Below are 27,940 nucleotides of genomic sequence, written 5' to 3' on the forward strand. Positions count from 1 at the left end.
AATATTATATTACATATGATTTTATCGCTAACCTTCTTCAATATTAAGAAAATTTTAAGTTATTACTAATAAAAATTGTGGTTATTTTATGAAAAAATATAATTTATTTGATAAATATTTCTTATCATTGGTTTAGAAATATTATGCCTATAATTATACGAAGATATTATAATTTTTCCTATTATTCCTTTGGACAGTGCAAAAAAGTTTCTTTTTTTTTATTCCTCGGCCAATTGCACCAACAGTCCACTTCGTTAATTTTAGCCAAAACTTCTCTTAATCAATAGCCTCTATAACTTATAAATTCATTGCTAAAATTAAATAATTATTACAGTTTGCTACATTAAACACAATCTTAATAAGAATCTCTAAGTACAAGAAAAAAAGAAAAGATGAAATTAACTAAATATTCAAACAGTCAATAATTGACTGATGACACAATTGGCCATATCTTCTCGGTTCAGTACATCTCTATCATGTTTCATGAAAATTACTCCAGGAACTCCTCTTTCTCCTGCTCCAATTCCTTCACGGCACTCTCCAAGGCGAACAGATGCTCGTCTTGCACGCCAGGAGCTATCGTGCGCATCGCGGACGCCAGTTTATAGAGATATTCTACATTGGAGCCGCTGACGCCGCGCGAGACAATTATGTTCCTCGCGATGGTATCTATGCTCTCCATACCGGCGAAATTTGGATTATCTTCTTCACCTATGTAGATAGTGAGGTAGAACGGAGCTTCGTCCGAAGCGGTCGACAGCGAGGCCGTCGAGAAGCTCGTTCTCGAAAGATTGTTCAAAACCACATTGGCATTCGAGCCGGATTTTGAGAAGTCGCAGGGATAGAAGAGGACGGTTTTCTTTATGTAGCCACCCTTCTCTCGGAAATCCAAATGGTTCACCACGTTCTCTATGTTCTCGGAGGATATCTTGTAAGCAAGCCCCCATACCTCGTCGTCGGGATTGGTAGAGGCGAGCAACGTAACCACGCGTCCAGGCTGCAACAAGATGGAAATGCAGTTGAAGAGCTAAATTAATGGGAGTGGGAATCAAACGTTCTCTTCTCGAGGCAACGACGTGTTTCAAAGAGATACAACTGTACAAACGAAAGAGATAAGCTACTGCAGCTATCAATATGCTGATCAAAGTCGCCTCGAGACGAACTCTCTTCCCAGCAGATACCACCCACCCTGTTGGGCACGCCTCTGTGGTCGGTACTCTTTTGATAGAACCGCCTGATATATCCCTTGATGTGACCGACGATCTTCTTCTCGTATGGAAAATCCGCTTTCCATATCAAGGAACCATAACCAAACACCCACATGCTCGCTCGCTTCACCGACGCGTTCGCCGAAAGATTTCTTTTTACCGTCGACGACGACGATGATCACGTCGTGCGCCAATATAGATCTTGCCTGATCCCTCGGGTGACGAGCTTGTCTTTCAATGCCGCGACATAATTTGCAGGAGTATCCACTACGAAATTATGCTCCATGTTACATCCAGCGCGTCCGTTATTGCCACGCGAATATAACCTCTTCATCGGTCCCGAATGCACGTAAAAACAATCGGGAAAAGAAATCACACGAGCCGCACGAGATCATGTACTTGAGAGATAAACAAAGAACTGGATGTGTCAAAAAAACCGAAAAAAAATTAAAAAAAATACTCAGTTCGGCACGTTAATTAAATAAATACCAATGTAAGAGAAAAATCGAATACACGTGAGTGACACGTGACAAAGATACGAAATGCGAATCAGTGGATGTCGAGAGGAGATCAGCGTGGAAGACACTTCGACGCATCATTTATGACAAAATAATGTAATTTCTCGTACGCGAAATGATGTCGTTATTATTACGCACGGACGTTCTCGCGATTCGATGCGTAGGAAATCACGTGCTTGTAGGTTAGTTAAGATTAATGAAATTACAATAATCATTTATAGTTTGTGTAATATTAATATTATTTCAATTATCTCTGAATTCTATAAGTTATTATAATATAACAGAAGAATCTTGTCAGATATTAACAGAATTTGTTGAGGATTAATGATGCTTGGAATGCACAAAGCAAATTTGATAAAATTAAAATTAATTATAAATTTTTAAAACTTCATATATATATAAAATGTTTATTAATTGTCGTAGGTATGGGATCCATGCTCTATTTATACAAGGATGGCAAATTTGAGCGTAAATTGGATTGTCTGTATCCGAGTAATATACATGGGATTGTAATAGGGGTAAATAATGAATTGGCTGTATTTGGCGCCAAGTCTATATGTGTCTGCAATATTGTCGAAATAGGGGACGATGTAAGGTATATAATTATTTTCAATTATGACCGAAATATAATAATAAAATTTTATGTGATATCTCAAAACTAAATACCAGTGTGTTGTATAAAAGTAAGAAAAATTGTTATACGAACATAGATCTTCTATAGGGGCTATGGATCTGTGTTTATAAAATATTTCTTCTTATTTTTACTCACAGAGTATATTAACATAGTTTGATTTCAAGTTAAAACTTAATTGAAATATTCTGTATATGATCTACAATAATATGTTTTTTTTTGTGTGTTTGTAGCATTAGTAAACAAAGTACTCACCAATTCAATGATTGGATAATTGCCGTAAAGTGGATATCGTTTAAGGAACAAATGCAATTGGCAATTTTATTCGCTCATAATTATCTATCCATATATGACGTACTTAATAAAACTTCTCAAATTATACGTTGTGAAGAAACGTGCATACTGTATCCTTTCATGACTTTCATTAATTAACTTGTTACAGAGACAATTGATATTGAGGATGTGATAATTTTCTTAATTAATATTTAGCTATGGCGGTTCTGTATCAGGAACTTGTCAAGAGAATTTAATCATTTTTAGTGGAACGGTGTTTCAAGAAATTTTAATATGGAAAATAGACAATAGACCTTGTGACACGAATAAAAGTATGCCAGTTTTGCATCGTTTAACAGGACATAAGGTTTGGCAATCACATTTAGAAGGAAGGAAAAGATTTTTAAATGAAATTCTTAACTTGTAAATTTATTCTAGGGTGTTATTTTCTCTGTCATTTGTGATCCGTACTCGCGATTTATTTGTTCCACGTCAGACGACAGAAGTGTCAGATTCTGGAGAGTAACGGAACATGAAAATTCCAGGAGCAATAACGTAAATTGGCAGACAGTAAAGATAGTACCGATAAAAACAATGTTCGTACATACGGCAAGAGTTTGGAAAGCTTTAATTAGAAGTGAAGTTGTTTTGACGATAGGAGAAGTGAGATTAAAATTACATATGGAAGTTACAATTTATTTATGTATATATTTATAAACATTTTCTGCTGTTTCAGGATTCACTTGTATGCACATGGTCGCTCTCGGGTGATTTACTTAATAAAACCTACTACAAAGCACCTATATGGAGCATTGATGTATCTGAAGACTATACAACGGTATATGTGGGCGGAGGTGATGGATCTGTATACATGCAACCTTTAGAAAACTACAAAAGCCCAGAGACAATTTCTCTATCTAGCAATGATACACATAACTTTCCGAAATATATTTCCTATTTGCATGATGGCGCAATTGTGGTCTTTACTGAATTAGGAACACTACTACATTACAACAAAGAAATGATGCATAAAAATACTATAGACTTGACGAAAGATCGCTATTATATTATGCAAGTTTCTCCAGATCGCAAATTGGTTGCCCTTGCATCTAGAGATGGATACATAGTAATATATGAAGGTAGGAACGTTTATTAGAATAAAAATCTTAATACTAACGTGAAAAGATTTCTGTTATAAATATATTATCCTTTTTCATTCAAGTTCTTAATGAAATCAATTAATTTATAATATATTTTTAGACTCCTTTGGGACTTTACTGCAGCGTATGGAAAGCAAAATAATGAATTCACAAATCTTTTCTTTGCAATGGTTGAGCAATAATAAATTGATAGCATGTGGAGCAAATGGTCTTCTGAAATTATCTCGGTTTATAAAGAATGGTATAATCACTTATGCAATAATGTGTTATAATGTCATAATGTGTTATCGAACGTATTTAACATTAGGATTTTACAGATAAATATGATAATAAAGTAATAGCAGAATGCATATTACCACCCAGTAGAGAACGTTGGTTGACTGCAGCATCTATAATCTATACTCCTACATCGATGTTAATATGTGGAGACAGAGCTGGAAATATTTATGTATACAAGCTGGAATATAAAAGTTTTCATTCTGATGCAGTTATTGAAAAACCTATTCAAACATTTAATAAAATTCATGGTAAAATGGGAGTCCAGTCATTTTGTATATTTCGAGAAAAATTAATAACATCTGGACGCGATGGGATGTTGAGATTTTATCAAATACGTGCAGATGACACAAAGCCTTTATTGATGCTGCATAAACAAAAAATGCCAATGGACTGGATTAGTGGCATGTTAAAAGTGAATAGAGACAAATTAAATGAAATACAAAAGGACGAGATTTTTTTTATATTTGGTTTTAGACAGGTAAAGTGAATTTATATATTTATATATATAGATAAAATAGAAGAAATCTGTTTTGAGATAATAGTTATTATAATAATATTTTCAGGTGGAATTTATAATATACGATTTGTTGAATGAAAACGTAGTCGTCAGAATTTCTTGTGGTGGCGGTCATAGATCGTGGGACTGTATAATATCGCATACGAAAGCAAGTTTTGCTTACATAAAAGATAAACAAGTTCATGTACATGATTTATCTTATTCTCTGTTTCCTTCATGTCCTATTTTACAGGTATGTAACATTAATCTATTTAATCTGTTAAAAAGTACACAAAAGTCTCTCTACATCAGTTTTTGTTTTATAATCTAGAATGGTTTTCACACAAAAGAGATACGTTGCTTGCGATATGTACGATGGTGCAATGGTAACTTTTTCATATCCGGTGGTGAAGACTGCACTCTTCGTATCAGCGATGTTTCTGAATACGAACTTAAGCGGAATGCTTTCAAAAATGTGGGAATTTTCAATGGTCATCTGTCGGGCATAAAATGCATAAGCGTTATTCAGCTGTACGAATCTACGTTTCGATATGTAGTCTTTTCTGGTGGAGGGAGAGCACAGTTGAAGATTTGGGGAATAAACGTCGCAGAAGGATCAATATATCATCATCAAGATCATGGAAGAGAAATAAACGTATCGTGTTCCGATGTAAATTCTCATATGCTGTATGGACAAAATCAATTTTCTAAAAAACCATGGCAGGAAGCTAAGCAATCCTGTATCGCAGAACCAGAAACACGTTATATGGATATTTATGCTTATTACTGTCTCTTTGAGAGAAATCACGTGTTAGTCTTTATAGCTTGTGCAGATGGATATTTAAGGTAATATATTTGTGTTTATTTCATCAAGCGCGCTATGTGCTTAAAAGAGTTATGAAATAATACTATCTTTTTTCTCTTTATTCTTACAGACTACTTGTATATGATATTGTTTCTAACAATATTTATTTGAAAGTATCTACTAAATACATAGATCGTTGCATTTTGAAAATGCATGTATTGTCACACGAATCCAAAGTAATTGTGTTAACCATGAGCACGGACGGAAAGTTACGTTTTTTCGATTTTACCGACGTGGTCTCGAAAATATATGAGGAGGCAAATTCTGGAAACCAGAACATTATAAACTTCAACGATATTCCTTTCGCAGAATTTAGCCTGCATCAGTCGGGAATTAATTGTTTTCATTTAAAGCACATGCATGAAGATGAATATCTCTTGATTACGGGTGGCGACGACAATCTTCTCAGTGTCGTCTATTTTCAAATTTGCATATCCGAAAGTAATAAATTGTCGACTAAAATATTATCTAAATGGAGCACAGCGTCCGCGCATTCCGCACAAATCGTTGGTCAGTTAATGCTTATATGATATTTTTTTAAGCTAATTGTATATTGCATGTTGCGCAAGCCTTAGAACTTAAAAAAGTGTTCGATACCAACAGGTGTGAGATTTAAAGATGAGAAAATATATAGCGTGGGAATAGACCAACTATTTATTACCCACAAATACGTGTATTCCAATGGAGTCATATGTGTAGATATCTTAAATCAAGTATTTACGTCTGTTACGGATGTGCAAGGCATGGAGTTGTATTCTGAGACGTAAGTTTAAAAATCTGTTAGATAATATTATTATGTCCTCTTGCTTCACTGTTCTTACAAATGTGAATATTTTAACAGGGACGGTGATCATGTTTGTATATATGGACGAGGATTTGAAATACTGTCCGTTTGAAAGCGAAAGGAGGCGAAAGTCATTATTCGTTTAACAATGAGTTTTTTTTCTACGAAAATATCTTATATATAGAATGACATATTTGTATATTGAATCATTATACATTTAAATGTGCAACAGTAAAAACAATCGATTGTTCTGCATCTTATTTTTATCTAACTAGGTATTATTTTTTATAACAAATTGTGCGAAGTACGCTTAAACAAAATACAAAACTTCTAAAACAATAAACTTTAATTGTATAAATATGTAAGTAAAATGCAAATTTGCGTTATCTGTAAAATAAATAAAATTATCTAGTTTTTCAAGACGTGTGATTTTTATTAATGTTCTCGAAAGTTTGCCAACTAGCCGTCAGATGTCAGATTAATCGCGAAGAAAATGTCAATACAAGTGTGCGTGAAAACCACTGAAAAACATTTTGACAGCATGATATTGTAACATTTCTCAGCGACATATTTGTGAAAATTACGTGATATATTTAATTATATTAAGATGTCGAGCATCACGATATCGGCCATAAGACCACGGACCAGTATCCTTGACAAATCCTTGAGCAAGGGTAAGGGAGAGGTTAGCTTAAGCTGCTTTGCCCTCCTGTTCTCCGAATTGGTGCAATATTGTCAAAACAGAGTCTACACCGTTCCGGAGCTGCAGAATAAGTAAGAAATCAAATTTATATTTCATCATTCATCTCGCGCTCGCTTGTCAGAGACGTTACATTGCCTTTCTCCTGTGACTAGGTTGGCAGAGATCGGAGCAGAGGTTGGGCACAGGATAACAGATCTGCTCGTCGTACGAGAAAAGGGTGGCAAACGCGAGATAAAGCTGCTTAACGTGCTGCTGTTTGTCAAAAGTACGGTGTGGAAGTCCCTGTTCGGTCGAGAGGCCGATAAGCTGGAGCACGCCAACGACGACGAACGTACTTATTACATCATCGAGAAGGAGTCCCTGGTGAACAAATTCGTGTCGGTGCCCAAAGATAAGGGAAGCTTGAACTGCGCGTCCTTCGTCGCCGGTATTGTGGAGGCTGTACTTTGCGATCACGGCTTTGTAAGTGGTTTCGATTGTCCCACTTTTTGAGATAATTCATTGATCAATTCTTAAGCTTGCGTTTGTGTTCTGTGCACGTTCATATTTTTATAAGACCAGATTTGTAAAAAGTGTTTCAAATGTTATTGCAGCCCGCTAAGGTAACCGCGCACTGGCACAAAGGAACCACGTACATGGTGAAATTTGATGACGCCGTTATCGCCCGCGACAAGCAACTGGAGGATCGGTAATAGAAAGAAAATAAAAACGTTACTGTAAACTATCTCTATAAAGTGAAAATATGTAATACCTATACGCGAAGTTTATGAATTATTGTGATAAATCCACGAAATCTTTAATTGTTGTGTTAAACTCACATTTTATATATGTGTACCTTTTACATCTGAGACTGGTATTTCTCTTAATCAAGCCTTCAACGTTTTTTTCTTTGTCAATCTTATTTCTTCTAACGACGTACATTACGTTTAACATTATATATATATATTGCTTGTTATAAATAGTTTATTTCGCTGTACAATCTAGCTAGGTACATCAACTGCCTTGTATCTTGTTAATATAATCATTTAACAGAATCTATGCGTTCTGACTTCATAAGGGATTTGCCCGGTACGATACTTGTGTTCTCGATCTTCCTGTGAAAACAAACAAGTAATACACATTACATATTAATATTTTTTTTACATAGCAGGTTCGCGTACCTTGCTTCTTTACATCTGGCTTACCCTTCTGGTTTTTAATCCCAATGCAGTTACGATAATAAGACCCGCGATGAATCCAACTCGCGTGATGTATCCTACCACTGTAGGCACGAAGTACATGCTGATCGATGTTTTCGCAGAGGCATATCTGTATATTCCTGTATCAAACTACATTCATAGAATAAGTAATTGAGCGATCATTTATTAAAATTGATTTACATTATCAAACACAATCATCATTTGCTATGTCTAAATAAGTTAAGTACTAGGTAAGAGACACAACAGATAGTTCCTGCTATTGCCACGTTTGATATAAACTTGACCCTTACATAATTTCTGTTACGGACAGTGCTATGTGCTATGCTTTAAACGTGGAGTATACGCAATTAATTGAAGCAAAAGTCACACGTATTGATGTATTTAGGTATTTGTAGATTCGATTCGGCTTTTAGTTATTGCCGTTATGCTTTTAATGTCGCATGCCGTTTCATGTTCCTTAAAAATTATTAATTGAACTCGGATTGAACTGCACGAAGAATACAATTATCAGAATTACTCCGAGATTTAAATACTCGAAATTTGGCTTAAATATCGAAATTTGGCTTAAATGCGAGTTACATAATAAAATACTGTTACGCGATAAATGTTAACAACGAGTAAAATTTGAATAGGCAAATTTAAATAGGCGTAAATATCGCGCGTGGAGACGAATATTGCGTATATTTGTGGACCTATAGGTTAAGTTAAATGCCCGCACGTATACGTACGAGGAGGCTCTTGGTCGGGTGTCCCGACTGCTTCAAGTACAATTCGCGCAATTGTTTCCGCCTCGCGTCTTTCCACAACGCGATTTCGCGTTGCTCCGGCGTGAGATCGTATATCTTCTTCGACGACATAATCCCGTGTTTTGTAACGTTTTTCCTCTCGATCCCTTCGAACCCCCGCTCTGCCCCGCTCCCGCTCGTCCTCGTGGTCCTCGACTCCTCGTTGCGTTTCCCTGCCTTATCGCACGACAATAAGCGCGCGAGTTTCTTACCGATCGCAAGTAATTACGTGATTATAATTACATTTTTTTAGAACTTTACGAGTTTGATTTTCCAAACTAGACTGATTTATGTCAATTTATAGCAATGCAGATTAATTTTAATCTCGGTTTGACTTACTTTTTATCTTTCTCTAGTTTTAAGAATTAGAAAAAGATAAAAAGTCAAAGTTAATGACAAGAAATGGACAATAGAGGCTTATCGTCTATGCCACGTTTTTTTATTGCGATTTTTTCGAATATAAAGATACTTTAATCACGTGCATATGCACATTTTCCCAAACAAAAAATTAATTTCAGCAGGAACAACATTGTGATTTTGGTGTAGCTAATTGCAGAGCAACAAAAGTAACCATGGTTAAATGCATTTACATATCAGCTCTTTATTCAGTTTATTGATTTCTCATCACATTTTTTTCCGCAAACAACTCAAACGTTACAATTTTTTAAATAAGTCGTTTTAGCAAGTAAGCAATATATTGACAAATATTTTGTTTAAAATAATATAGATATCTCTTAATTTCTCCTTTTTCTATACACAACATTGTGGCCAAACAATATAAACGAAATGTGGTCGGTTGCATCATTCTGTTTATCGCCCGAAAAGAAACAAAATACGATAGGGAATCGTCACGAGCTCTTCGATCGCGGCGTTATCGTTTCCGCTTTTGAAAAAGAAGGAGAGTCGTCTTCGCAGTTTCCCTCCCGTAGACGATTACGGAATCTGGGTTACTTCGTATCGCGGGCACGTGACGCGACTCTCGTCCTTCTGTGCGAAAATCGACACGGGAGATCAGTTCATCACGCTCGAATTCCGACGAACAAGTCCCGATAAACAGACGAATGCGACGACGCGCGCATCCGAGCGATGCCAACGGACTCGACCCGCTCGACCGTCGTTGAATCACGTGGTTTCGGTGGAAAATAATATTGGAGAGGGAACAGGGAAGAATAGTGGGAAGAATACAAAAGAGCGACGCCGCTCGTTGGCAATAGTCGCGATTGTCATATTACGCCCGTGGTGTCGCCTTACGACCGAAGACACCGGAGACCGGAGTGCGACCACAGCGAGCCAGAACGACGAACCAGAGAGAGAGATCTCGTAAGTAACGTGTCGATTGCTCCATTGTGTCCCGTTGTTTCCAGCAATATCCTTCCGCACTTAACTTTTTGAGGTAAATTATTTATTTAAAGCGAAATAGGGACACATTTAGCATCTATATCTCTGGAAAGAAAACGAAGAGTCTCTGAGAGGTCAAATTGGCGTAACCGAAACGAGCGGGTCACATTGTCCTTTGTTTGTTTTCCTCCGGTGCCATCCATTTTATTATTTTATACATATTAGATTCGCTTCATTGGCCATATCGAGGCCGGTTCGGGACCGGGTGCCGTATAAAGTTTCAGGAAGGCTAGATATTCGCTTCGTAAGGAGATTGCGCATAAAAATCGACGAGAGTCGTGTAGCTAACCCAAGAGGATGCGATAACAAAGGCGTTCGTCGTGTTTCGACATGCGTAACTCCGATCCGATTTCTCGTTGTGTTGTACAGTCATTCGGATCCGGATGAGATCTAAATAGACCTTAAAAGAAGATGAATTTGTTATCGGATATTGTCCATTGTTATCAAGCGCCGTGACTAATCACAAACATCGGGACGTGCGCACTCTTGCCACAACTCCGAACTATCGTGAACGTATTCCTAAATACGACGCTTCCGGTGCAAAAGTACCTATAATCCTCGAACGGTATGACGAAGAATGACAATCTGTTCGTTTTCAGTCGCAGTTATCTCAAGATTGATGTTGATCTTGAAAGCGAAACTAATCAACAACTCTGTAAAATTTATGCAAATTAGATATGGCACACTAACTTCATTTGCGAACTTAATTATGTCCATTTTTATCAGCACAAATTAACTTCAATCGTTTTAACTTACTTGTTAACTCATTTTTTAATTCTTAGAACTGGAAAAAGGTAAAAAGTAAGTTGAACCGAAGTTTAAAATGTTAATCTGCATTAGTAGAGAATTCGAACTAACAATAAGAGGGAAAGTTAAGGGTCAGCATAATTTCATCTTTCCCATATATGTATATTTATGTTGAACAAACAAACGTGAGATTGATACGAAAGACGATATCATGGCTGCTAATTGGATTACCGTATTACTACTGGATTGCCATATCATATATTTATCTTTTTACTTTGTTATGCAATTTAATTATTTTAACAATTCATATTTTAAACGAGTCATATTATTATTGCGCTTCAAATACGCGGAAAATTGCAAATGCCCGAAACACAAAATTATATCCGAGTGCTCCGAACATTTCAAAATAACGCAGTTGAATATGCTGGAGTATTCGCGATTTCTCGTGCACGAGAAATCACAAGAAACTATTAAATACACGCATGACTTAACCTTGTAATTATCATAATTATTTATTGGAAACAAACGACGAGCTATGAGACAACGTCGCGAGACGGAGACGTACATACATTTATAAACCGTTTTCTATACACATGCTTATCACGTGATTCAACAAATCCGTTTATCATGCTGAGCGTCATCAACAAAATGCGCATCTAGCGCGCAGAAGATCGTGTATTTTTGTTTTCTTTTTTTATACGTTCGAAGAGACGCATAATCGCACGCGCGCATTTCGAGGAAAAGGAAGAGATAAAGTCGAGTGTTCGCGGCTTATCAGTGTCATCGCGACATTGTACATTTGTACATTAACTTCGTTTTTTAGAATCTCATTAAATGGATCGATGCCGTAAAATTATATAAATGCACTCTCGACTAATATCGAGATACTGAACGAGGAATGTTATATATTAAACTATTAAAGAATTCGACGAGAAACCTACGGGTCCAAGTTTAGGAGCGTGTTTCTAATTTGGAGAGATCTTTAACGCGAATTTAATTAATTAAGGGAGACTTTTAATTCTCTCTTTCCAAGAATTGATTCACGTATTTGTACGCTGTTTTGCAGCTTGCGAATTTCGGATATTTGGAGCTTCAAAATCTTTCTAAAGTCTTTTGTTTATTTCTACCAATGCAGATTAACTTTAATTTTGATTTACCTTATTTTTTATCCTTTTATAGTTTTAAGAAGTGGAAAGATAAAGAGTAAATTAATTCGCATTGATAAAAATAGATATTAATCGTGAGCACGGATCGTGAGTAACGTGATAATCTTTTTTACGTCTCGGCTGAAACGTTCGGAGAGCAGCGTCTAAAAAATTTACGTGAAAGAAAGATAAAAGAACTCTGGCCATGAGGTGAAATCTTCCGGACACCACTTACGAGTGTAAATGCGTGTGTGTAAATGTGTGTGGCTACATTCTGATATTTACTGTCGGTACTGAAAATCCATATTTTTCTATATTTTACGTCACGCATACTAAAATTTCAGTACTGACAGTTGCTGACGGTAAATAACGGAATGCAGCCACTGTCAGTACTGAAAATATATAATTTTTCTATATTTTACGTCATTTATACTACAGATTTTCAGTACTGACACTTGCTGACAGTAAATATCGGAATATAGCCTGTGCGCGCGCGCGCGTGTGTGTAGTTGATTCGTGTGTGATAATCGTGAGCGAGACAGCTGGAGGCAGCTCATTGTTTGACGCGCACGAACGTGCTATCGCGAGGTCGACATTTTGAGATTCTTTATCTCCACGTGATAGTGCGTTCGTCGCGTATTCCGCCCAAACAGGACATTCATATAGGCTAGACTCGAAGCGATTATTGTCGTGTCATCTTAGCTACACCACCGCAGGTTTGTGGCCTTCCGTAGTCGCGAGGAAAAAAATGAATCACTCGCTGCATTGTTAAAACCGCAATTGTACAAACGGCAGGGTAGGTAATCGAATCGAGCGATTACTCCGGAGGCTGTGACGCAGGAGAGGAAATTGTGTCGAAACCGTGAGCGGCGTAGCCGAGATTTTCATTCGATTGACCTCGGGGCATTTTTTTTTACGCACTTGCACACAGGCATATCGCTCGACAATCCTGGAAGAACAAAATGGTTCCGTCTAAATGTGATGAAAATTCTTGATGATAACCTTAGCGATAACCACAAAAAATGACGTAGTTGCGCTGACGTAACGTTTTTCAAGTTTTTGTGATTTTTTTTTGGTGTAAAATTTCGTTCATGCTTATTTGCGGCATCAGGACAAAGTTCCGTTTTAATAGCAAGCAGTTTTTCACGAAACGTATATTTCTCTCGTAGTTGCGTCATAAATTTGGCAATACTTTGGTTTCATCATCTTTCTTTTATATAAAATTTTGAAGTCTGCTCAGCGTTTCAATATCTGAGACAATCGAGATTATCTCGCCTTATTGTTAGATTGTAATTTTATTTGTTAACGCACTATAATCCGTGAATTTGCTCGAACAGGATTGTCATGACATATTTTAGTATATTCGTTTTAATCTACAATATAGCTACTTCGTTTCATATCAATGACTTTACGTTTAACCTATATTTTATTGAAATAATTCTAGGTAGCTTAATCAAGGAGTCATGATGAAGAGCGTAGTGGCTTTGCTGTTACTGGCTGTCCTTGCCACGGGACAGGCCATATCCTTCAACAAGATTTTGGATGCAGAGTGGTTTATTTTTAAGGTATAAAACCATCGCACTTCCCAATAGCGTAAGGTTACTGCGTCTTGCGTCATGAGGTTTAATCTGAAAAGTTAAATAAAGTATAATGAAAGTCTAGCTCCCCATATTCAGTTACTACTTCTTACATTTAGACACAACATTAATATAGATATCTTGTTTATCAGTCACAGATTACTTTTGAATGTTGTGGATCAGTGTAAAATATTTGATAGCTTGTATAAAGTATTTGATAGCAGACAATCTCTGATCCAACGCTTGTTAGCGAATCAAAGAAGGCACGATTGCGAGAAATTTTCGAGTCTATAACATTGAAATTATTAAATAAGATTAATAAATTGAAATGGCGCTGGAAAATAAATAAATACTAATTATATTTGTTATTATTCTAAGACGCATCATAAAAAGGTCTACCAATCTCCGATCGAGGAGGGATATAGAATGAAAATCTTCTTAGATAACACACGCAAGATCGCCGAACATAATCGCAAATATGAGATGAAGGAAGTTCCCTACAAACTGGGAATGAACAAATATGGAGATATGGTAAGTTTCCGAGAAGCAAATTTATCTGTATTAGGAAGCGAGCAATTTTTCATGAAACGTATATTTCTCTTGTAGTTGCATCATGAATTTGTCAGTACTTTGAATGGTTTCAATAAGTCAGTGAGTGCTGGAATAGAGTCTGTGGGAGCATCGTTTATCTCGCCAGCTAACGTTGAATTGCCAAGAGAGGTCGATTGGAGGAAACATGGTGCTGTCACGGCAGTTAAGGATCAAGGACACTGTGGATCCTGCTGGGCATTCTCAACCGTAAGCCTATCTTTTATTGTCTTCTCAATACTAATAATTTTGAACAATATTTACAATACTAATATCAGTAATATCTTTGAATGGTGTCAATATCTTTTTTGCAGACTGGGTCTTTGGAAGGACAACATTTCAGAAATACTGGCGTTTTAGTGTCGCTAAGCGAACAAAACCTGGTCGACTGTTCTGGCAAATACGGCAACAATGGATGCAATGGTGGTTTGATGGATCAGGCATTCCAATATGTCAGAGACAACAGAGGCCTCGATACTGAGAAGAGTTACCCATATGAAGCGGAGAATGATAAGTGCAGGTTTGTATTGATTGTAGAAGCATAATTGAAACGTTCGTAGAATTTAATGATTAATTAAATTCCTGAAATTGCAGATACAATCCGAGAAACAGCGGCGCTATCGATGTCGGATACGTAGATATTCCACAAGAAGATGAGGAGAAGCTAAAGGCTGCGGTTGCCACCGTAGGCCCGGTCTCGGTCGCTATTGATGCCTCTCATCCTTCCTTCCAGCTTTATCGTGAAGGTACATATTATTCATATAAATTTACTTAATATAGTTAATAAATTAATCTCTAAAAAATTTGACTTGATAATAAGTTCGTATAAAGCTATCAATCTTATAAGTCGGAAATTTAGTTCATAATAATTAGTGAGACTAATTTTTATGTAAGATTTGAAACTTATTTTATTTGTTCTCTTTTCTTCATACTTCAAATCTCACATTTTTTAGGAGTGTATTATGATCCCGACTGCAGTGAAGAAAGTTTAGACCATGGCGTGCTGGTCGTCGGCTATGGTACGGACTCGGAGACCGGCCAAGATTATTGGCTGGTAAAGAACAGTTGGGGCGAAACATGGGGTGAAAACGGTTACATTAAGATGGCCAGAAACAAGAACAATCACTGCGGTATAGCAACCAGTGCCAGCTATCCACTCGTTTAACTCTCGTTAGTGGCCAACTATTTAGCGCGTTGTGATCCGCTGAAACATGACAGATGTGCTTAGGGACCTAGAAAAGTTTCGCGATTTTTACACAAAATAATTTTTTTTGTAGTTTCCGTTGTGTCACAATTTCTTTAAAATCGTTTTTAGCGTAGAACATAATTGGTAGAATTTCTACATTATTCCTTCCTTACTGCTCTACGAAAGGAATTGTAGTTTTTACAATATGTTTTATGGTTTTCCAAACTTTCTTAGGTCTCTATGTAATTAATTGCTCTTGAATAAAGACAAAAGAGAAACATTCGCGAAAATTTCGAAGAATACGAGCCTCGAAGGTGGCGATTCGTCGTTCATCGCTTCAATATGTTTAATTTAGAGATAATTGTGAACGTGTTGTCTTAGGTAATATTTAATCTGTATTTTTTATCCACATTTAGAATGATACTATTGCCCGAAATATTTTCTTACAATTAGTATCTCAAGACAAAGAATCCCAGATAGAAATGCATGACGATGATATTTCGTCATGTCAGGATCTTATACTGATTCAAATTTATTGCATTTATTGTAATCATACTGTGATGACACATGTTATGAAGAAAAAATAACACGTAAGGACAAACCACGACAACCATGAAATATCATCATCATGTATTTCTACTTAGGATATTATTTTATTTAAACTTTGTCTTCTACTAAAGTTATAAAACCAATAAACGATAGGTCTAAGCCGTTTTAAGAAATTATTACGCATGTATTTTGGATAATATGTTCCAAAATTAAGCCGTTGTTCATTAAGGAAGTTGATCTCTATTTTGTACAAAACATGGGAAATAAAGAGATTCTTAATAATCAAGCTACTCTTATTTATCTTGAAAATTTGTGAATATGTTGGTCGACAAGTCGAATATGTTAATACGACAACAGTGCGTCACAAGACAAATAATGTGCAATATGTTTTGCATCGATGATTGATCGTCGAACGTTATCTATGATGAATTATAAGGCTACATCATTTGCCGATAACTGGTCACATGTTGAACTAAAAAAAAATAAGTTTTTTTTCCTTTGTCTCGTATGATGGTATTGTTCAGTCATGCCGGATTTTTTTGTAGAATGTTATGATTATAGTTGATTAATTAAGTAAAAAAATTGCTGGTGACACGTTTCAACGAGGAATGAGGGCGCTTTCCAGTTGGAATTATTCAGCCATTGTTCTGGTCAGCTGTCACGAATCCAACAGGATCCCTTAGGATCCCGTCAATGATCTCGGCATGAATGTTGTGCTTGTAACAGGCGGTACGGGGCTCGTTGGTAGAGCCATTCAAAATGTTATCGAGCACGACAAGAGGGAAAACGAAAAGTGGATATTTGTCGGATCCAAAGATGCAGACTTGTGGTAGGTTAAATTGAGTGATTGAGGTTAAATCAACCGAGTCGCTAGCGGGATTGCAAAGTATTGTCACTTACGTGACATTTATAAATTAATCAAATGACTTTTCGCAGCGATAAGGAGAGCACACGGAAGTTATTCGACGATCACAGACCGACACATGTCATTCATTTGGCTGCCATGGTCGGTGGTCTCTTCCACAACATGTCGCACAACTTAGACTTTCTGGTAAATATCCCGAAGGACACAATATCTTGCATGTATCTCATCATTTTATTTTAATATGGCCTTACTTATGATCTTAATATTATGTCTTTTTCATTGCAGCGGAATAACATACATATGAATGACAATGTTCTGCACACTGCTCACGAGTATGGTGTCACGAAGATTGTTTCGTGCCTCTCCACTTGTATATTTCCCGATAAGACGTCTTATCCGATAGACGAAACTATGGTAGTAGCTAGCAACACATATATTAGATACACCGACTTGTAATAAATCTATGTAGATCAGTATGTATTGTATGTATTCTAGGTTCACAATGGACCGCCACATCCTTCGAATTATGGCTACAGCTATGCCAAGCGACTCATAGATATTGCTAATAGAGGCTACTACGATCAGCACGGTAGACTGTACACCAGTGTGATTCCTTGCAACGTATTCGGTCCGCACGACAATTTTCATCCTAGCGCCAGTCATGTAATACCTGGTTTAATGCGAAGACTTTACGACTTGTGCAAAGATGGTACAAAAATAAGTTTTGTGTTTAAGCGTTATTTAAATTTGTTGTCAAATTATAGTATTTTCCGTTAGGAGCAAGTACAGAAGATAAAGTATTCACCGTATTGGGCTCTGGCAAACCCTTGAGGCAATTCATCTATAGCATAGACTTAGCAAAATTAATAATTTGGGTGCTACGAGAATATGATTCTGTGGAACCAATTATCTTGTCAGGTAAATATTCATTTAGACTTGATATTATTTTCCTAATCCTTGTTCTATAATTTTTCGGTAAATATCAGTGTTGTCGATATATAGTTTTGTAGCTGCTACTATCCTTACTGTTCAAAAATGTTGCAATAGTACAGTTATCAGTATTGATTAACTTTACCACATAAATTGCTAAAAAAGAAAAGGTAATTTTCAGTGGATGAGGCGCAAGAAAAATCGATAGCCCAGGTGGCGGAGACGCTGGCGCGAACTTTCAACTTTAAGGGGAAGGTGGTATATGACACGTCGGCAGCGGATGGACAGTATAAGAAAACGGCAAGCAACGCGAAGCTACGAAAGTACCTACCCGATTTTCAGTTCACGCCTTTCGAACAAGCGATTAAAGAGACAGTTGATTGGTATATAAAGAACTATGATCGAGCGAGGAATTAAAATAGTGGGGTTGCAAATTTGCGTCATAATCTATACTTTCCACTGCGATAATTTATACTTCAAGATATGAATTTCAACTCATTGGAATTCAGATCCTAATACTAAACAATATAATTGTTACTTGTTGCAAATGGTGAACGATAAAACTGAAGAATGTATCGAGAATCGGCACGTATTAATCGTATAATTTTATCGTATTGTAAAAAAAAGAACTATTTTTGAAGTAAATTATCTTTACAAAACGTTGCATTTGTCACTCGAGAAGGAACGAGATCGAAATGTTTTGTTAACCTTTACAGGCGAGTTCAATCGAGGTTCTCTAAAATCCGCAATAATCTCGGTGAGTATTTTCAGACTGTTAAATAAACATTTCAGGATATGTGGATATTTTTATTGATCGGGAAAGTTACGTCTGCCGAATGCGCATACTAAAGATAGATCCAGGCGAACACCTGGCGCGCTGCATTTATTTTCGCTCGTTCGAGGCACTCCTGAAGTATATTTTATAGGTCAGTTTGCTCATAAATTTGACCAATAGATCCGTTTATGTGTATTAACCACTGCTGCGACGTGAAATATAAACGTAATTTCACAAGTGTATCATGAGCAGAAAATTACTTTATCGATGAATTGTTTATTAGTGCTTGATATATTTCTTGCTACAGTTATTTACTATTTCACGAATGTCCTGACAGATTTTAGTCGATTTTTTTTTTTAATGAAAATAGTTTCTCGTAAATTGAAATATAGAGCCGCAAATAAAATCGTCAAACTGCAACTTGTCTTTAGTGAATTTTTAATTCAGCAGGGCAGCGATCACGTAACTTTTCCCGTATGGCAAAGACATAAAAAAGTGAAAAGTTTCAGATAACCATCTCTTTCTATTGACGTTGAATAGAAAGAGACAGTCACATGAAATTTTTCGCTCTTTACGTTTCTGCTCTAAGAGAGAAAAGTTACGTGATCGCTACCCAGGACTTAATTAAAGTCTCAATTAGCAAAAATGTCCGAAATGTCTGAAACGTCGCACACATGATATAAAGATGTCAGCCTTATTTAAATAACGAACATCTATATCACGTTTTTAATTAATCTATATCCTCGAATCGCAAAGCCGAATAAAGGACGATGTCCGTCCAGTCGTAAATTACAATTCCACCGATGTCCTTTGCCCATTGTAATATACAATCCTATTTAATACGGGGACAGGGAGGAGAATTTTAATTAGCCGACGTCACTACAATCGGCCCAGATCTCGAGAACAATACCGGGACCGGGAAATAAAAAATCGAACGGGTGAAAAAAAAAGGTCACGAATAATTTTTGCAAACTGCGAACGACCGCAGTGTCGTGTCGATCGATTCGGGCGGAGATAACTATGCGCGTGTCTTTATTGAAATACGTTTCCGACCCGCGACACGAAAGCACGAGGGGCCTTTCGCCCCGGCCGGCGCGGCGGTCGTTTCCCCCGAGAGAAATGAATCACCGCTTTTCCCGAAACGTTCCTTACGTGCCGCTATTCGTGCGACGTCTCCGTTACCACGATCGAGTCGATCGATCTCGAGAGAACGTAATTCACCTTCTTGGTTCTTACGTGAGATATAATTATCGGTCCAGCTGCGTCTCTCGATTAAATTGCAATCAATTCTTCAATGAAAACTTAACGAGGTCGCTATTTTCCTTGCAGCTCGTTCATCTTCAGCACCCTCAGTAATAATTACGTTGAATTCGCCTTGGCCAAATTATTAGGCATTCTATTAAAATGAAGTTTTTTTGCAAAATATTATTTATTTTTGAAAGAAATAAAATATCACTTGGCGCTAACAATTTTCTTTTATTTTTATTCCATTTATTAAACAATTTTTAAACAATAGAAGTCTTTCGTGGTATTAGATTCGGTACAGCATAATGATTATGAGGGTGCCCAATTTTGACCAAGGTTGTAATTGAATTGAATATAATTATTATGTGAAAATGCAGAAAGAGGCTTTATCTGTTTGCAATCGTAATATTGTGTAAAAATATACAGATATTTTAAACTTTAGACATATATAATCTTACAATGTGCACAATAACACTTGCTCTACAGTCCAGTTGCCATAATTTGGATTTGATTGATACATTAACATATCAATTTTTTAATCTGTAGAAAATCTCTTGGCTATTGCTAAGAAATATAAAAATAACAAATAAAATAAGGATTATTTTTTGCGAGATCCACATACGGCGTTCACAACTACCCTCTATCTAGGCGTACGCAGTTGATAAATCTAAACATGATTATCAATGAATGACGATTTTAAGATCGGGGAGGAGAGTGATTCAATCGTCCATAAATCACGTACGCGCGATAAGATAAGGGGATGCTGAAACGGAAGTACTCCGATTACGTTCCCGTTCCGTGCTCGTGTACGATCACGCGTAATCCTGTCTGCGTGAGTTAAGACACTGAATAAGAAATCTATCTAATGGTCTGTTTCTACCAATGCGGATTAACTTTAATCTCGGCTTAACTTACTCTTTATCTCTCTCTAGTTCTGAGAATTAGAAAAAGATGAGAGAAAAGAGTTAAACCGAGATTAAAGTTAATATATATTGGTAGAAGTGAAAAAATAAATAAACCCCAAAGGGGAAAGAGTCATTTGACGCGACGCGCTAACTAATAAACTATTCAAACTGCCGATCGACCTGCCGAGCGCACTTACGGCAGCTGAATCAAATAAGAAGAAGAAAAAGAGAGGCGCGTACGCGAAACAAAGAGGCGGAACAAACGTTCCCGGGGCGCAAAGCGACGCGGTGCAACGACGCTCGGCGTCGAGACGCAAGCGCGCCTCGGCGCCGCGCCGCGCCGCTGGCGAGCGGGGGCGGAAGGATGGTGAGGGGGAGGGGAGCGGCTTGCCGCTTGTCTTGGGTGCCACCTCGGAGCCGGCACGGTGCACGGTTCAGTCAGTCGCGCCTCGGGGTGGTTCGATCCTGGTGTGTGTCTCGCCACTTCGTCGGTGTGTGCCAAGATGTGCTCCTCTCGCGGTGGTGGCGGCGCGGACGCATCGTGATTACGCGCCCTTGCGGCACGTGGCCGGTGGTAGCGTACGCTGTGTACGCGACTGTCGCTGACGAGGTGATTTCGATATCTCATTTAAAGGAGAGAGAGAGAGAGAGAGAGTGTGTGTATGTGTGGTGTGTGTCGAACGGGACATGACGTTAAGGAGGCACGAAGTTCCGCGGCGATCGCGGAAAGACCCGGTAGCGATCGGTCTACCCTCTTCCGTCAACTCTCTTCGCGGACCTCGATAACGTTCCCAGTGGACCGAGAGAGGGAGAAAGAGAGAGAGAGAGAGATAGGAGAGGAGAGGAGAGGAGGTCGACGCTGTTCCGCGATTTTTACGTCGCGGAGACGGAGAGGAACGGAGTGTTCCTCTTTCGTGGGGGAGGAAGGCACGCGGGAAGCGTGCTACTCTTCGGGAAGAAACGCGTCCGCATAAGCAGGCGCATTCGACGAGCGCGAGGGGATAAAGAGACGCCGGGGATCGCGCCGGTGATATCGGTTGCGCGGCTGACGGAACCGACGCCGAGCGTCGGCCGAGCGCCGACACGGCGCGGCGCGCGGCGTCGTCGTCCACGCAGTGTGAGCGCGCGCCCCGCGCCGAAACGCGTGGCGATCTTCGGCTCTGAAAAAGTCGGAGGAGCTCGGTCAGGTGGCCATCGATCTCGGGGGACAACGGAATTAAGAGTGCCGCCGTTGGGGGTGTGTAAATATTATGTTCAAAATATAATCCTAGATATATGTACGTTAACGGAAAGTTACTTGGATATCGCTTGATTGGATTATATTTGATTTCCATTTGAATACGCGATCGTATCCTTTAATTTTCATTGAATTATAATTGACATAATAGTCGAAATTTCGAAATTATACTGCTCTTCAATTGTCGTGGTTAGAGTTTCAGTTTGACTATCGTAAAGTTGGAAATCATAGTTAATTTTTAATTGTTATGACGGTTAAACTCTCGGCTGATGTACTTAGCTATCGACTTTGTCGAAAATGACGTATTTGGCGATAAACGCGCGATTTTGACAATAGATCGTAAATAATTACGTGTGAAAAATAATCGGACTAAATAGAAACTAATCTCTCGGCTTTGTGAAATAAAATCGTTGCTCCTGTTGACTTCCTCAGTCTAAAAGACAAACGATGTGTTTGAAATCGTTAAAATCCATTCAAAGTCCAAGTTACGTCACCGCGGAGATAAATAACAAGGTGATAACAATTTACGACAGCAAAAAATATACCAAAGCAAAGATAAATTCGTCACTCGTGGCAGTTCACGCATAACGCGTGCGTGACCGTATTCTCCGGCGTGTGATAATTTAATTAGGCGATATCGATTATATCATTCGCGCTCGCGTAGGCTCGGCGAATTAGCATAGTTGCGCGTCGACGAGCTTTGTGTATTTTTTTTCCTTCTCTCCGAGTATATTTTCGATTTAACTTGGTACGGCGCCGTCGGATTCCTTTGCCCGCGATTTCGTTCAGATGGGTATCTTCGTGTCGGAGAATGTAATCGAGAGCGAGTTGATACTATAAACAATATGAATATTTTCGACGCATTGGCTTATTTTTAGTCATTCCACAAATGTCATCGAAATCAAAAGAGGAAAAAGAGAAAGAATAGAACAAATTTAAATTATATCCTTCCGTATATGTACTCGAAGTTAATCTCGATTGATTTTAATTTATTTTTAATATGCGTGAAGCTTACAATGTCTTGTAATAATATTTTACATTTTTGCGATTAAATATACATGTTATGCCTCGTTCAGGATTGTTTTCTCGCGCGTAGAAACATCATCTTTTCTCTCTTTTTCGGGATGCTTGTTATTATAAAGATTTATAAATTCTCTTTACATTTAAATACAGGTTTTCCTCCCTACTGAAAGTAGCTCGTTGAAACCTTTCACAAGCCGTAAAAGCGAAGAAGCGAGTACCCTTAATTCATAAAATTTTTTTTCCTAAAAGCTAAAATCCTTTTCGAATTTCTTTCGGTTAGCGAAAATAGGTACTAATGTAGGTCTTTCATAAAAGCGAAGTGGCATAAAGCGAGCTTTCGAAAAGCGGGAGATACCTGGCAATATTTTATTTGCCCGCACAAGCTCAAATTGATGGCGCACCTCTTGTTATCGATGTCTCGGAAATACCAATTGTTATTCTATACCCCTTGTTGTATTTTTCACAACAACGTCACGATATAAAATACGCCGACGACTAAATAATTTGAATGTTTTCGTTGCTCGATACTCCGCTTTTGTTGTTGACTCCGTTTAAAATTTCGTCGGATTTCTAAACGCTTTGCAGAAACGGGGACATCGAGAAGAAGTAAATTTCCATAACTTTTTTGTACGATGTATACATTTTGCTGCCTTCTTTCGCCTTTCAACGAAATTTTGAAGCAACAAAACGAGACATAAAAAGTTTTAGAATCCACATCTTATTACGATTTTAAAAATAAGTGTCGCAGGATTGCTTAATTAAGTGAACGAGTTTGCGATAATAGCGTGAAGCGAAAATCGCTATTGCGAAAAAAAAAAGGAAAATTTCTACAGCAGATTCTGTTTTCTACGGATGAAATGCGAATGCGAAACGGTTAATTTAATACACTAGCGTTTACGAGTTAATTATGCACTGAAATTTCGTTACGCTAAAATTTTGTAGTTTATTGTACGCGACTCTAATCGATATCCGTGATTACACATTGATGACATTCGTATTACATCGTAAAAATTGTTACACGGATATTACTCGCGCTCGGCTCGCTCGTTACACATTTTACAAACGTCCATTCATAAAAGTCGTCGATCGTGAACGACGCGGGGGGATCACGAACAAAACGTGCTTTCGCGGCATGATTTACGAGAGTGGAAGAAAAAGAGACCGAGATATATACTCCGCTACTACTCTGGCAGGAAGTTCCTCTCGCACAAGTCAGAGATACTTAACTCTATAAACGCGACTCGACCTCTTTGAGATACGAGCGAGAGCTCGTGGCGTGCCGTTTCCTTCAAGTTTCCTTCACAAGCAAAGCTCGGACAATTTAATTCGCCGTTTCACAGTCGGAGTAGCTCGACCTTCTCCGTTCGCTCCGTTTATTGAACGTTATTTTCAAAACAATTTTGTCGACGACATCGCGTATTGTGAGCGGATACTTTCAAGCAATTACAGCGAATAAAGACTTATTTAAACAATTTAAGAGAGAGAGAAAGAGAAAATTATGTACAGCGATAAAGCGTCTATTATTATCAGGAGAAATACTTCAGTATTGAGAAAAAAAATTTTATCGGAAAAATTGCTTCCGTGCTTGAAAATTATTTATAGATTTTTTAATCGACACGTAAAAAGTGTTAGAAATGTACATTGCAAATTCGACATATAGGATACATATATCGCACATCGAGAAGAATACTGTCATAATTATAAAAAATTCGATTTTGAGTTAAGCCTGTAAAAAGTATATCTACAATGTTACGTGCTATTAATATATCTCACAAGTCTATATGCGAAATTCGCTGCACGAGGCAGAAGAGTGTCGTTATTCTTTTAAACTGGTTACGTTGTGGCTTCCTGGATGAATGTGTTATGAGTGATAAGCGAATTGACAAGTGAATCACCGCCGACCGCAGACCTCGTCAAGAAACAGTAGAAGTTTCATTATAACAAAATATCGTAATTGTAATTGCGTTAGTCAGTTAGTCTCACAATTCAAAGAATTATAATTAAATTTGTTTTCCTTCTCTCCTGAAAATTATGCGGTTTTTATGATTATTTTTGTGACAGGGTATTCTTCTCGGGGTGCGACATGTACACGAAACGCATTATTTTAACAAAAAATTTATTACAAGAAGTCACCGAAGACAATCTTTCCGTTTATAGCGTAAAGGTCTCCTACACATTTATGAAGGAATGGGATAAAAGTGTTCCGAAATCGATTTCTTGCAGTTCCAAGTAGTGTCATTCACCTCTGCGGGAACCTTCGGTGGAAAAGCTCTTGCGGAACGTTGAAGAACATCGAGTGCACGGTGTCGATTGACCGTGATCGTTGCCCAGTGTTATCGGTGAATAATTAGTGAGTAATCGGGCGACGATTATATTCGCGCCGAGCGGCGCGATGCGGCGCCGTGTCGCTCGTCGGCACGCCGTCGGTGGTAGCCGTCGGGAGGAGACCGTCACGGCGACGTGCGGCGTCGTCGGCAGGGCCGCCGAAGGATGGACGACGAACGCGATAAGAGTCACGGTTACATCAGCTGTCAGTGCGCTCGTCGGCGCGGCACGCGACGCCGACGTCGGCGTCGCCGTCGATCGCCGCTGCTTACTTGCCGCGATCGCCGGACAGTACGGGCGAGTCGCGCGGTGATTCGCGTGTGAGGTGGAGGACTCGCGATCGCCGGCACCTTGGATGGAAGACGACGACGACGAAGGCGGCGACGACGACGCGACGCGAGATGCCTGGAATCGTGGTGTTCCGACGACGCTGGAGCGTCGGCAGCGACGACCTCGTCGTGCCCGGCGCTTTCCTCTTCATCCTGCATCTCATATGGTGAGTGGAAATAAAAACGGCGGTTATATATATAAAATAGAGGGATAGAAAGCGAGGGGGAGGGGGGGGGATGTAAAATGGAGCAGAAGCTCGGAATGTTATCGGTGAAACGCTTCTTTCCGGTGAAAAGTTGTAAGATATATACTTAGCAAAATATCGATCCTAGGTAAAAAATGATAAGGACCAAAATTGTAGAGTATTAAATTTTCTACAAGTTTGGTTATTACCACTTTCACTCTAAAGTTGAAAATAAGCGAGATATTTACAAAATCACCCTTCTAATTAAAATGGCGGCTAACGCTCCAGGGTTAAAATCCCGAAAATCCGGTTTTAGACTACCCATGACCCTCCTAAACAGTCAAAGAAAAAAAATCGCTTCCCGGAATTAATTCCATTTCAGCGGTTTTTTCGGGCTCTATTGACTGGGCTATAACCGGAGTAACTCGCTCAGATTTGTTCCAGAAGGGAACAAAAGTATTCAATTGAAGTATCCCCCAGAGAGATATGTTCGTCGAATTAATCCGCTATTGATCCCATTAACGTTTTATTCAAATCTTTTATTCGAATTATCACGTTCAACTGTTGCCTTTGAAATTAACAGCTGATAAGTAATAATTAAACGGCCGTGGATTAATTTGAAATTCGAGTTAAAAGGGGTGATGTCTCGAAGGAATGCTTCATGCTTCAAAAAAAGTCTCTCGTATGAAAGAAAAATGCAATGCGCAGTTTTTTTTTTAATACAGGTACAGAAATGGTTTTGTCGATTTAACGTTGGTTCCGCTCGGTTGAATTTCAATTTTTTAAAGCGTGCAAACTACATTAACTTTTTTGGCCGTCAAACTTTCTGGTAAATTAGAATTGAAAGATGTGAAAACGGAGAATCGCTTGACAACGCGCTATTCGAAAATGAGCGAAGGAAGCTTTTATTAGCAATATGCTATTCCAAAAAAATGTCTATTCGATCGGATTGCAGCGGAGGGATCGAGTTGTTTGTTGTTGCACGATAAAATCAAAAAGCTTCTAACGAGCGATATTTCGGTTGCGACGCATCGAATGAAACGCCGATTACACGGCCGATGAAATGAAAATAAACGCGCGATCGGCTTTCCTTCGAATTGCGTCCATTTGTTCACCGCGATTCCTCGTAGAGAGAAAAATTTGCGCGGGCCCGATTTTCAAAGCTGTCAGAAGTATAATTTATGAAAAGATCGAATCGGCCAGAAATTAAGTGGATTAACATTCCGCTGATATTTAAGCGGATTAAATCGATGTTACTTTGCGGGCGGCAGTATACACGTCATTGGCAGGCTGCGATTCTCGATCATCGCTAATAATACACGGGAGAAATGTTCTCGCGCGCGACCGACTTTTCTTGAAAAACAATGACCGGCTGCGTCGTGTCAGAAAATACGCGTATAAAATAAAAATCGATCTCTCGGAAGCACCCTTGCCTTGTCGAGCTGAATAACGATCGGGGGTCTGAAAAATAGATCCCGTATAGCTCCGGGCGAAGCAAGATACATTGGTTTTCTTTCATTTTCTTAAGTGCCCAAAACTGTATTGACTTATAATGTCGATATTATTCATTGGACGATTGGACAACGTGCGAAGTAAAATTTTTCGTATCATTTCTTCATTTATCGTTTCTTAAGATTCGCGGTCTACTTTTTATATTATCGACGATAAAACGAAACGTTGCAATATTTATCAATGATCGGCTTTAGTTTTTAAATGTTTTTTTACCCAGCAGGAATGGAGTCCAATCAACTATATCCGCGCTATCAATCGCCACACAGATTTCCATTCCGGCTCGAGGAATATACGCGCGCAAGATACCCGGGGGAGACACCTGATACAGCGCCGACTTGCGAATGACAAAGGACACAGGGAGATCCGTATAACCCGTTTACGTTTACACACAACGAACTCTGAAAATAACAAACCAATACCCCGTTCCAAGAATAATCAAGGCCGCGCTCGCACTCTTGAAAATGATCCCCCGTTTATATGCCGTGTGTTATTATTTTCGCTCGTTGCCGCGAACGCAA

The 27,940-nt window shown here is 38.4% G+C and overlaps 7 protein-coding genes and 1 long non-coding RNA gene across 15 annotated transcripts in view; 5 read left to right on the top strand and 3 right to left on the bottom strand.

Moving 5' to 3' along the window:
• Positions 1–81: 81 nt before the first annotated feature.
• On the bottom strand, positions 82–1,384 carry LOC139816365 (putative glutathione-specific gamma-glutamylcyclotransferase 2). Its single transcript, XM_071783866.1, has 2 exons — positions 1,189–1,384; positions 82–997 (listed from the first exon to the last, which is right to left on the bottom strand). The coding sequence occupies exons 1-2, from the start codon at positions 1,321–1,323 to the stop codon at positions 491–493; spliced, it is 642 nt and encodes a 213-aa protein (XP_071639967.1). The 5' UTR covers positions 1,324–1,384; the 3' UTR covers positions 82–490.
• A 334-nt stretch (positions 1,385–1,718) lies between these two features.
• LOC139816335 (tRNA (34-2'-O)-methyltransferase regulator WDR6-like) lies at positions 1,719–6,555 on the top strand. 3 transcript variants are annotated; one of them, XM_071783791.1, is made up of 13 exons: positions 1,719–1,908; positions 2,150–2,321; positions 2,591–2,761; positions 2,847–2,997; positions 3,069–3,293; positions 3,367–3,769; positions 3,891–4,031; positions 4,108–4,547; positions 4,633–4,818; positions 4,897–5,411; positions 5,501–5,940; positions 6,034–6,193; positions 6,272–6,555. In XM_071783791.1, the coding sequence occupies exons 1-13, from the start codon at positions 1,842–1,844 to the stop codon at positions 6,324–6,326; spliced, it is 3,126 nt and encodes a 1,041-aa protein (XP_071639892.1). In that variant the 5' UTR covers positions 1,719–1,841; the 3' UTR covers positions 6,327–6,555. The 3 variants fall into 3 exon arrangements, with proteins under 3 accessions (XP_071639892.1, XP_071639893.1, XP_071639894.1); XM_071783792.1 differs by having other exon boundaries at positions 1,719–1,904; XM_071783793.1 differs by lacking the exon at positions 1,719–1,908 and having other exon boundaries at positions 2,176–2,316; positions 6,272–6,552.
• Positions 6,556–6,703: 148 nt separating this feature from the next.
• On the top strand, positions 6,704–7,951 carry LOC139816367 (trafficking protein particle complex subunit 5-like). The gene is made up of 3 exons (XM_071783868.1): positions 6,704–6,988; positions 7,070–7,379; positions 7,511–7,951. Exons 1-3 carry the CDS (start codon positions 6,822–6,824, stop codon positions 7,607–7,609), a joined length of 576 nt encoding a protein of 191 aa, XP_071639969.1. The 5' UTR covers positions 6,704–6,821; the 3' UTR covers positions 7,610–7,951.
• Positions 7,863–9,043, bottom strand: Nd-b15 (NADH dehydrogenase (ubiquinone) B15 subunit). The gene is made up of 3 exons (XM_071783869.1): positions 8,845–9,043; positions 8,102–8,245; positions 7,863–8,011 (listed from the first exon to the last, which is right to left on the bottom strand). Exons 1-3 carry the CDS (start codon positions 8,971–8,973, stop codon positions 7,943–7,945), a joined length of 342 nt encoding a protein of 113 aa, XP_071639970.1. The 5' UTR covers positions 8,974–9,043; the 3' UTR covers positions 7,863–7,942.
• A 4,590-nt stretch (positions 9,044–13,633) lies between these two features.
• Positions 13,634–27,940, bottom strand: part of LOC139816378 (uncharacterized) — a 32,950-nt gene continuing 18,643 nt past the window's right edge. Inside the window, exon 2 of the long non-coding RNA XR_011733000.1 lies at positions 13,634–13,819. This is a non-coding gene — a long non-coding RNA (uncharacterized lncRNA). The remainder of the gene's footprint in view (positions 13,820–27,940) is intronic.
• Positions 13,642–16,377, top strand: Ctsl1 (cathepsin L). Its single transcript, XM_071783856.1, has 6 exons — positions 13,642–13,756; positions 14,147–14,299; positions 14,375–14,566; positions 14,671–14,876; positions 14,951–15,102; positions 15,310–16,377. Exons 1-6 carry the CDS (start codon positions 13,655–13,657, stop codon positions 15,519–15,521), a joined length of 1,017 nt encoding a protein of 338 aa, XP_071639957.1. The 5' UTR covers positions 13,642–13,654; the 3' UTR covers positions 15,522–16,377.
• On the top strand, positions 16,684–18,545 carry Gmer (GDP-L-fucose synthase-like protein). The gene is made up of 6 exons (XM_071783858.1): positions 16,684–16,920; positions 17,028–17,142; positions 17,242–17,370; positions 17,452–17,665; positions 17,734–17,874; positions 18,068–18,545. The coding sequence occupies exons 1-6, from the start codon at positions 16,796–16,798 to the stop codon at positions 18,301–18,303; spliced, it is 960 nt and encodes a 319-aa protein (XP_071639959.1). The 5' UTR covers positions 16,684–16,795; the 3' UTR covers positions 18,304–18,545.
• Positions 21,231–27,940, top strand: part of Inae (inactivation no afterpotential E) — a 44,241-nt gene continuing 37,531 nt past the window's right edge. For 2 of the 6 annotated variants that reach the window (XM_071783782.1, XM_071783787.1), the window contains exons 1-2: positions 21,231–22,048; positions 25,295–25,892. In XM_071783782.1, coding sequence (XP_071639883.1) covers positions 25,798–25,892 — 95 coding nt within the window. In that variant the 5' untranslated portion in view covers positions 21,231–22,048; positions 25,295–25,797. Of the gene's footprint in view, positions 22,049–25,228; positions 25,893–27,940 lie in introns of all 6 variants that reach the window. The other 4 variants (XM_071783784.1, XM_071783785.1, XM_071783783.1 and 1 more) reach the window with 4 other exon arrangements.

This window comes from Temnothorax longispinosus, chromosome 7, assembly GCF_030848805.1.
Source record: "Temnothorax longispinosus isolate EJ_2023e chromosome 7, Tlon_JGU_v1, whole genome shotgun sequence".
Classification (NCBI taxonomy): Eukaryota; Metazoa; Arthropoda; class Insecta; order Hymenoptera; family Formicidae; genus Temnothorax; species Temnothorax longispinosus.

What these genes read in the sequence shown, in the direction of transcription:
- Ctsl1 (XM_071783856.1), top strand. Translation starts at nt 13,655, where the DNA reads ATGATGAAGAGCGTAGTGGCTTTGCTGTTACTGGCTGTCCTTGCCACG. An exon ending in TGAACAAATATGGAGATATG is followed by an intron (nt 14,300 to 14,374) that starts GTAAGTTTCCGA and finishes TTTCTCTTGTAG; the next exon opens with TTGCATCATGAATTTGTCAG. An exon ending in CCTGCTGGGCATTCTCAACC is followed by an intron (nt 14,567 to 14,670) that starts GTAAGCCTATCT and finishes TCTTTTTTGCAG; the next exon opens with ACTGGGTCTTTGGAAGGACA.
- LOC139816367 (XM_071783868.1), top strand. Translation starts at nt 6,822, where the DNA reads ATGTCGAGCATCACGATATCGGCCATAAGACCACGGACCAGTATCCTT. An exon ending in GTTCCGGAGCTGCAGAATAA is followed by an intron (nt 6,989 to 7,069) that starts GTAAGAAATCAA and finishes TCCTGTGACTAG; the next exon opens with GTTGGCAGAGATCGGAGCAG. An exon ending in TACTTTGCGATCACGGCTTT is followed by an intron (nt 7,380 to 7,510) that starts GTAAGTGGTTTC and finishes ATGTTATTGCAG; the next exon opens with CCCGCTAAGGTAACCGCGCA.
- Gmer (XM_071783858.1), top strand. Translation starts at nt 16,796, where the DNA reads ATGAATGTTGTGCTTGTAACAGGCGGTACGGGGCTCGTTGGTAGAGCC. An exon ending in CGCACAACTTAGACTTTCTG is followed by an intron (nt 17,143 to 17,241) that starts GTAAATATCCCG and finishes TTTTCATTGCAG; the next exon opens with CGGAATAACATACATATGAA. An exon ending in GGAACCAATTATCTTGTCAG is followed by an intron (nt 17,875 to 18,067) that starts GTAAATATTCAT and finishes GGTAATTTTCAG; the next exon opens with TGGATGAGGCGCAAGAAAAA.
- LOC139816365 (XM_071783866.1), bottom strand. Translation starts at nt 1,323, where the DNA reads ATGTGGGTGTTTGGTTATGGTTCCTTGATATGGAAAGCGGATTTTCCA. An exon ending in ACAGAGGCGTGCCCAACAGG is followed by an intron (nt 998 to 1,188) that starts GTGGGTGGTATC and finishes ATCTTGTTGCAG; the next exon opens with CCTGGACGCGTGGTTACGTT.
- Nd-b15 (XM_071783869.1), bottom strand. Translation starts at nt 8,973, where the DNA reads ATGTCGTCGAAGAAGATATACGATCTCACGCCGGAGCAACGCGAAATC. An exon ending in ACCCGACCAAGAGCCTCCTC is followed by an intron (nt 8,246 to 8,844) that starts GTACGTATACGT and finishes CTATGAATGTAG; the next exon opens with TTTGATACAGGAATATACAG. An exon ending in TGGGATTAAAAACCAGAAGG is followed by an intron (nt 8,012 to 8,101) that starts GTAAGCCAGATG and finishes TTGTTTTCACAG; the next exon opens with GAAGATCGAGAACACAAGTA.
- LOC139816335 (XM_071783791.1), top strand. Translation starts at nt 1,842, where the DNA reads ATGATGTCGTTATTATTACGCACGGACGTTCTCGCGATTCGATGCGTA. An exon ending in GAAATAGGGGACGATGTAAG is followed by an intron (nt 2,322 to 2,590) that starts GTATATAATTAT and finishes GTGTGTTTGTAG; the next exon opens with CATTAGTAAACAAAGTACTC. An exon ending in ATACATAGTAATATATGAAG is followed by an intron (nt 3,770 to 3,890) that starts GTAGGAACGTTT and finishes ATATATTTTTAG; the next exon opens with ACTCCTTTGGGACTTTACTG.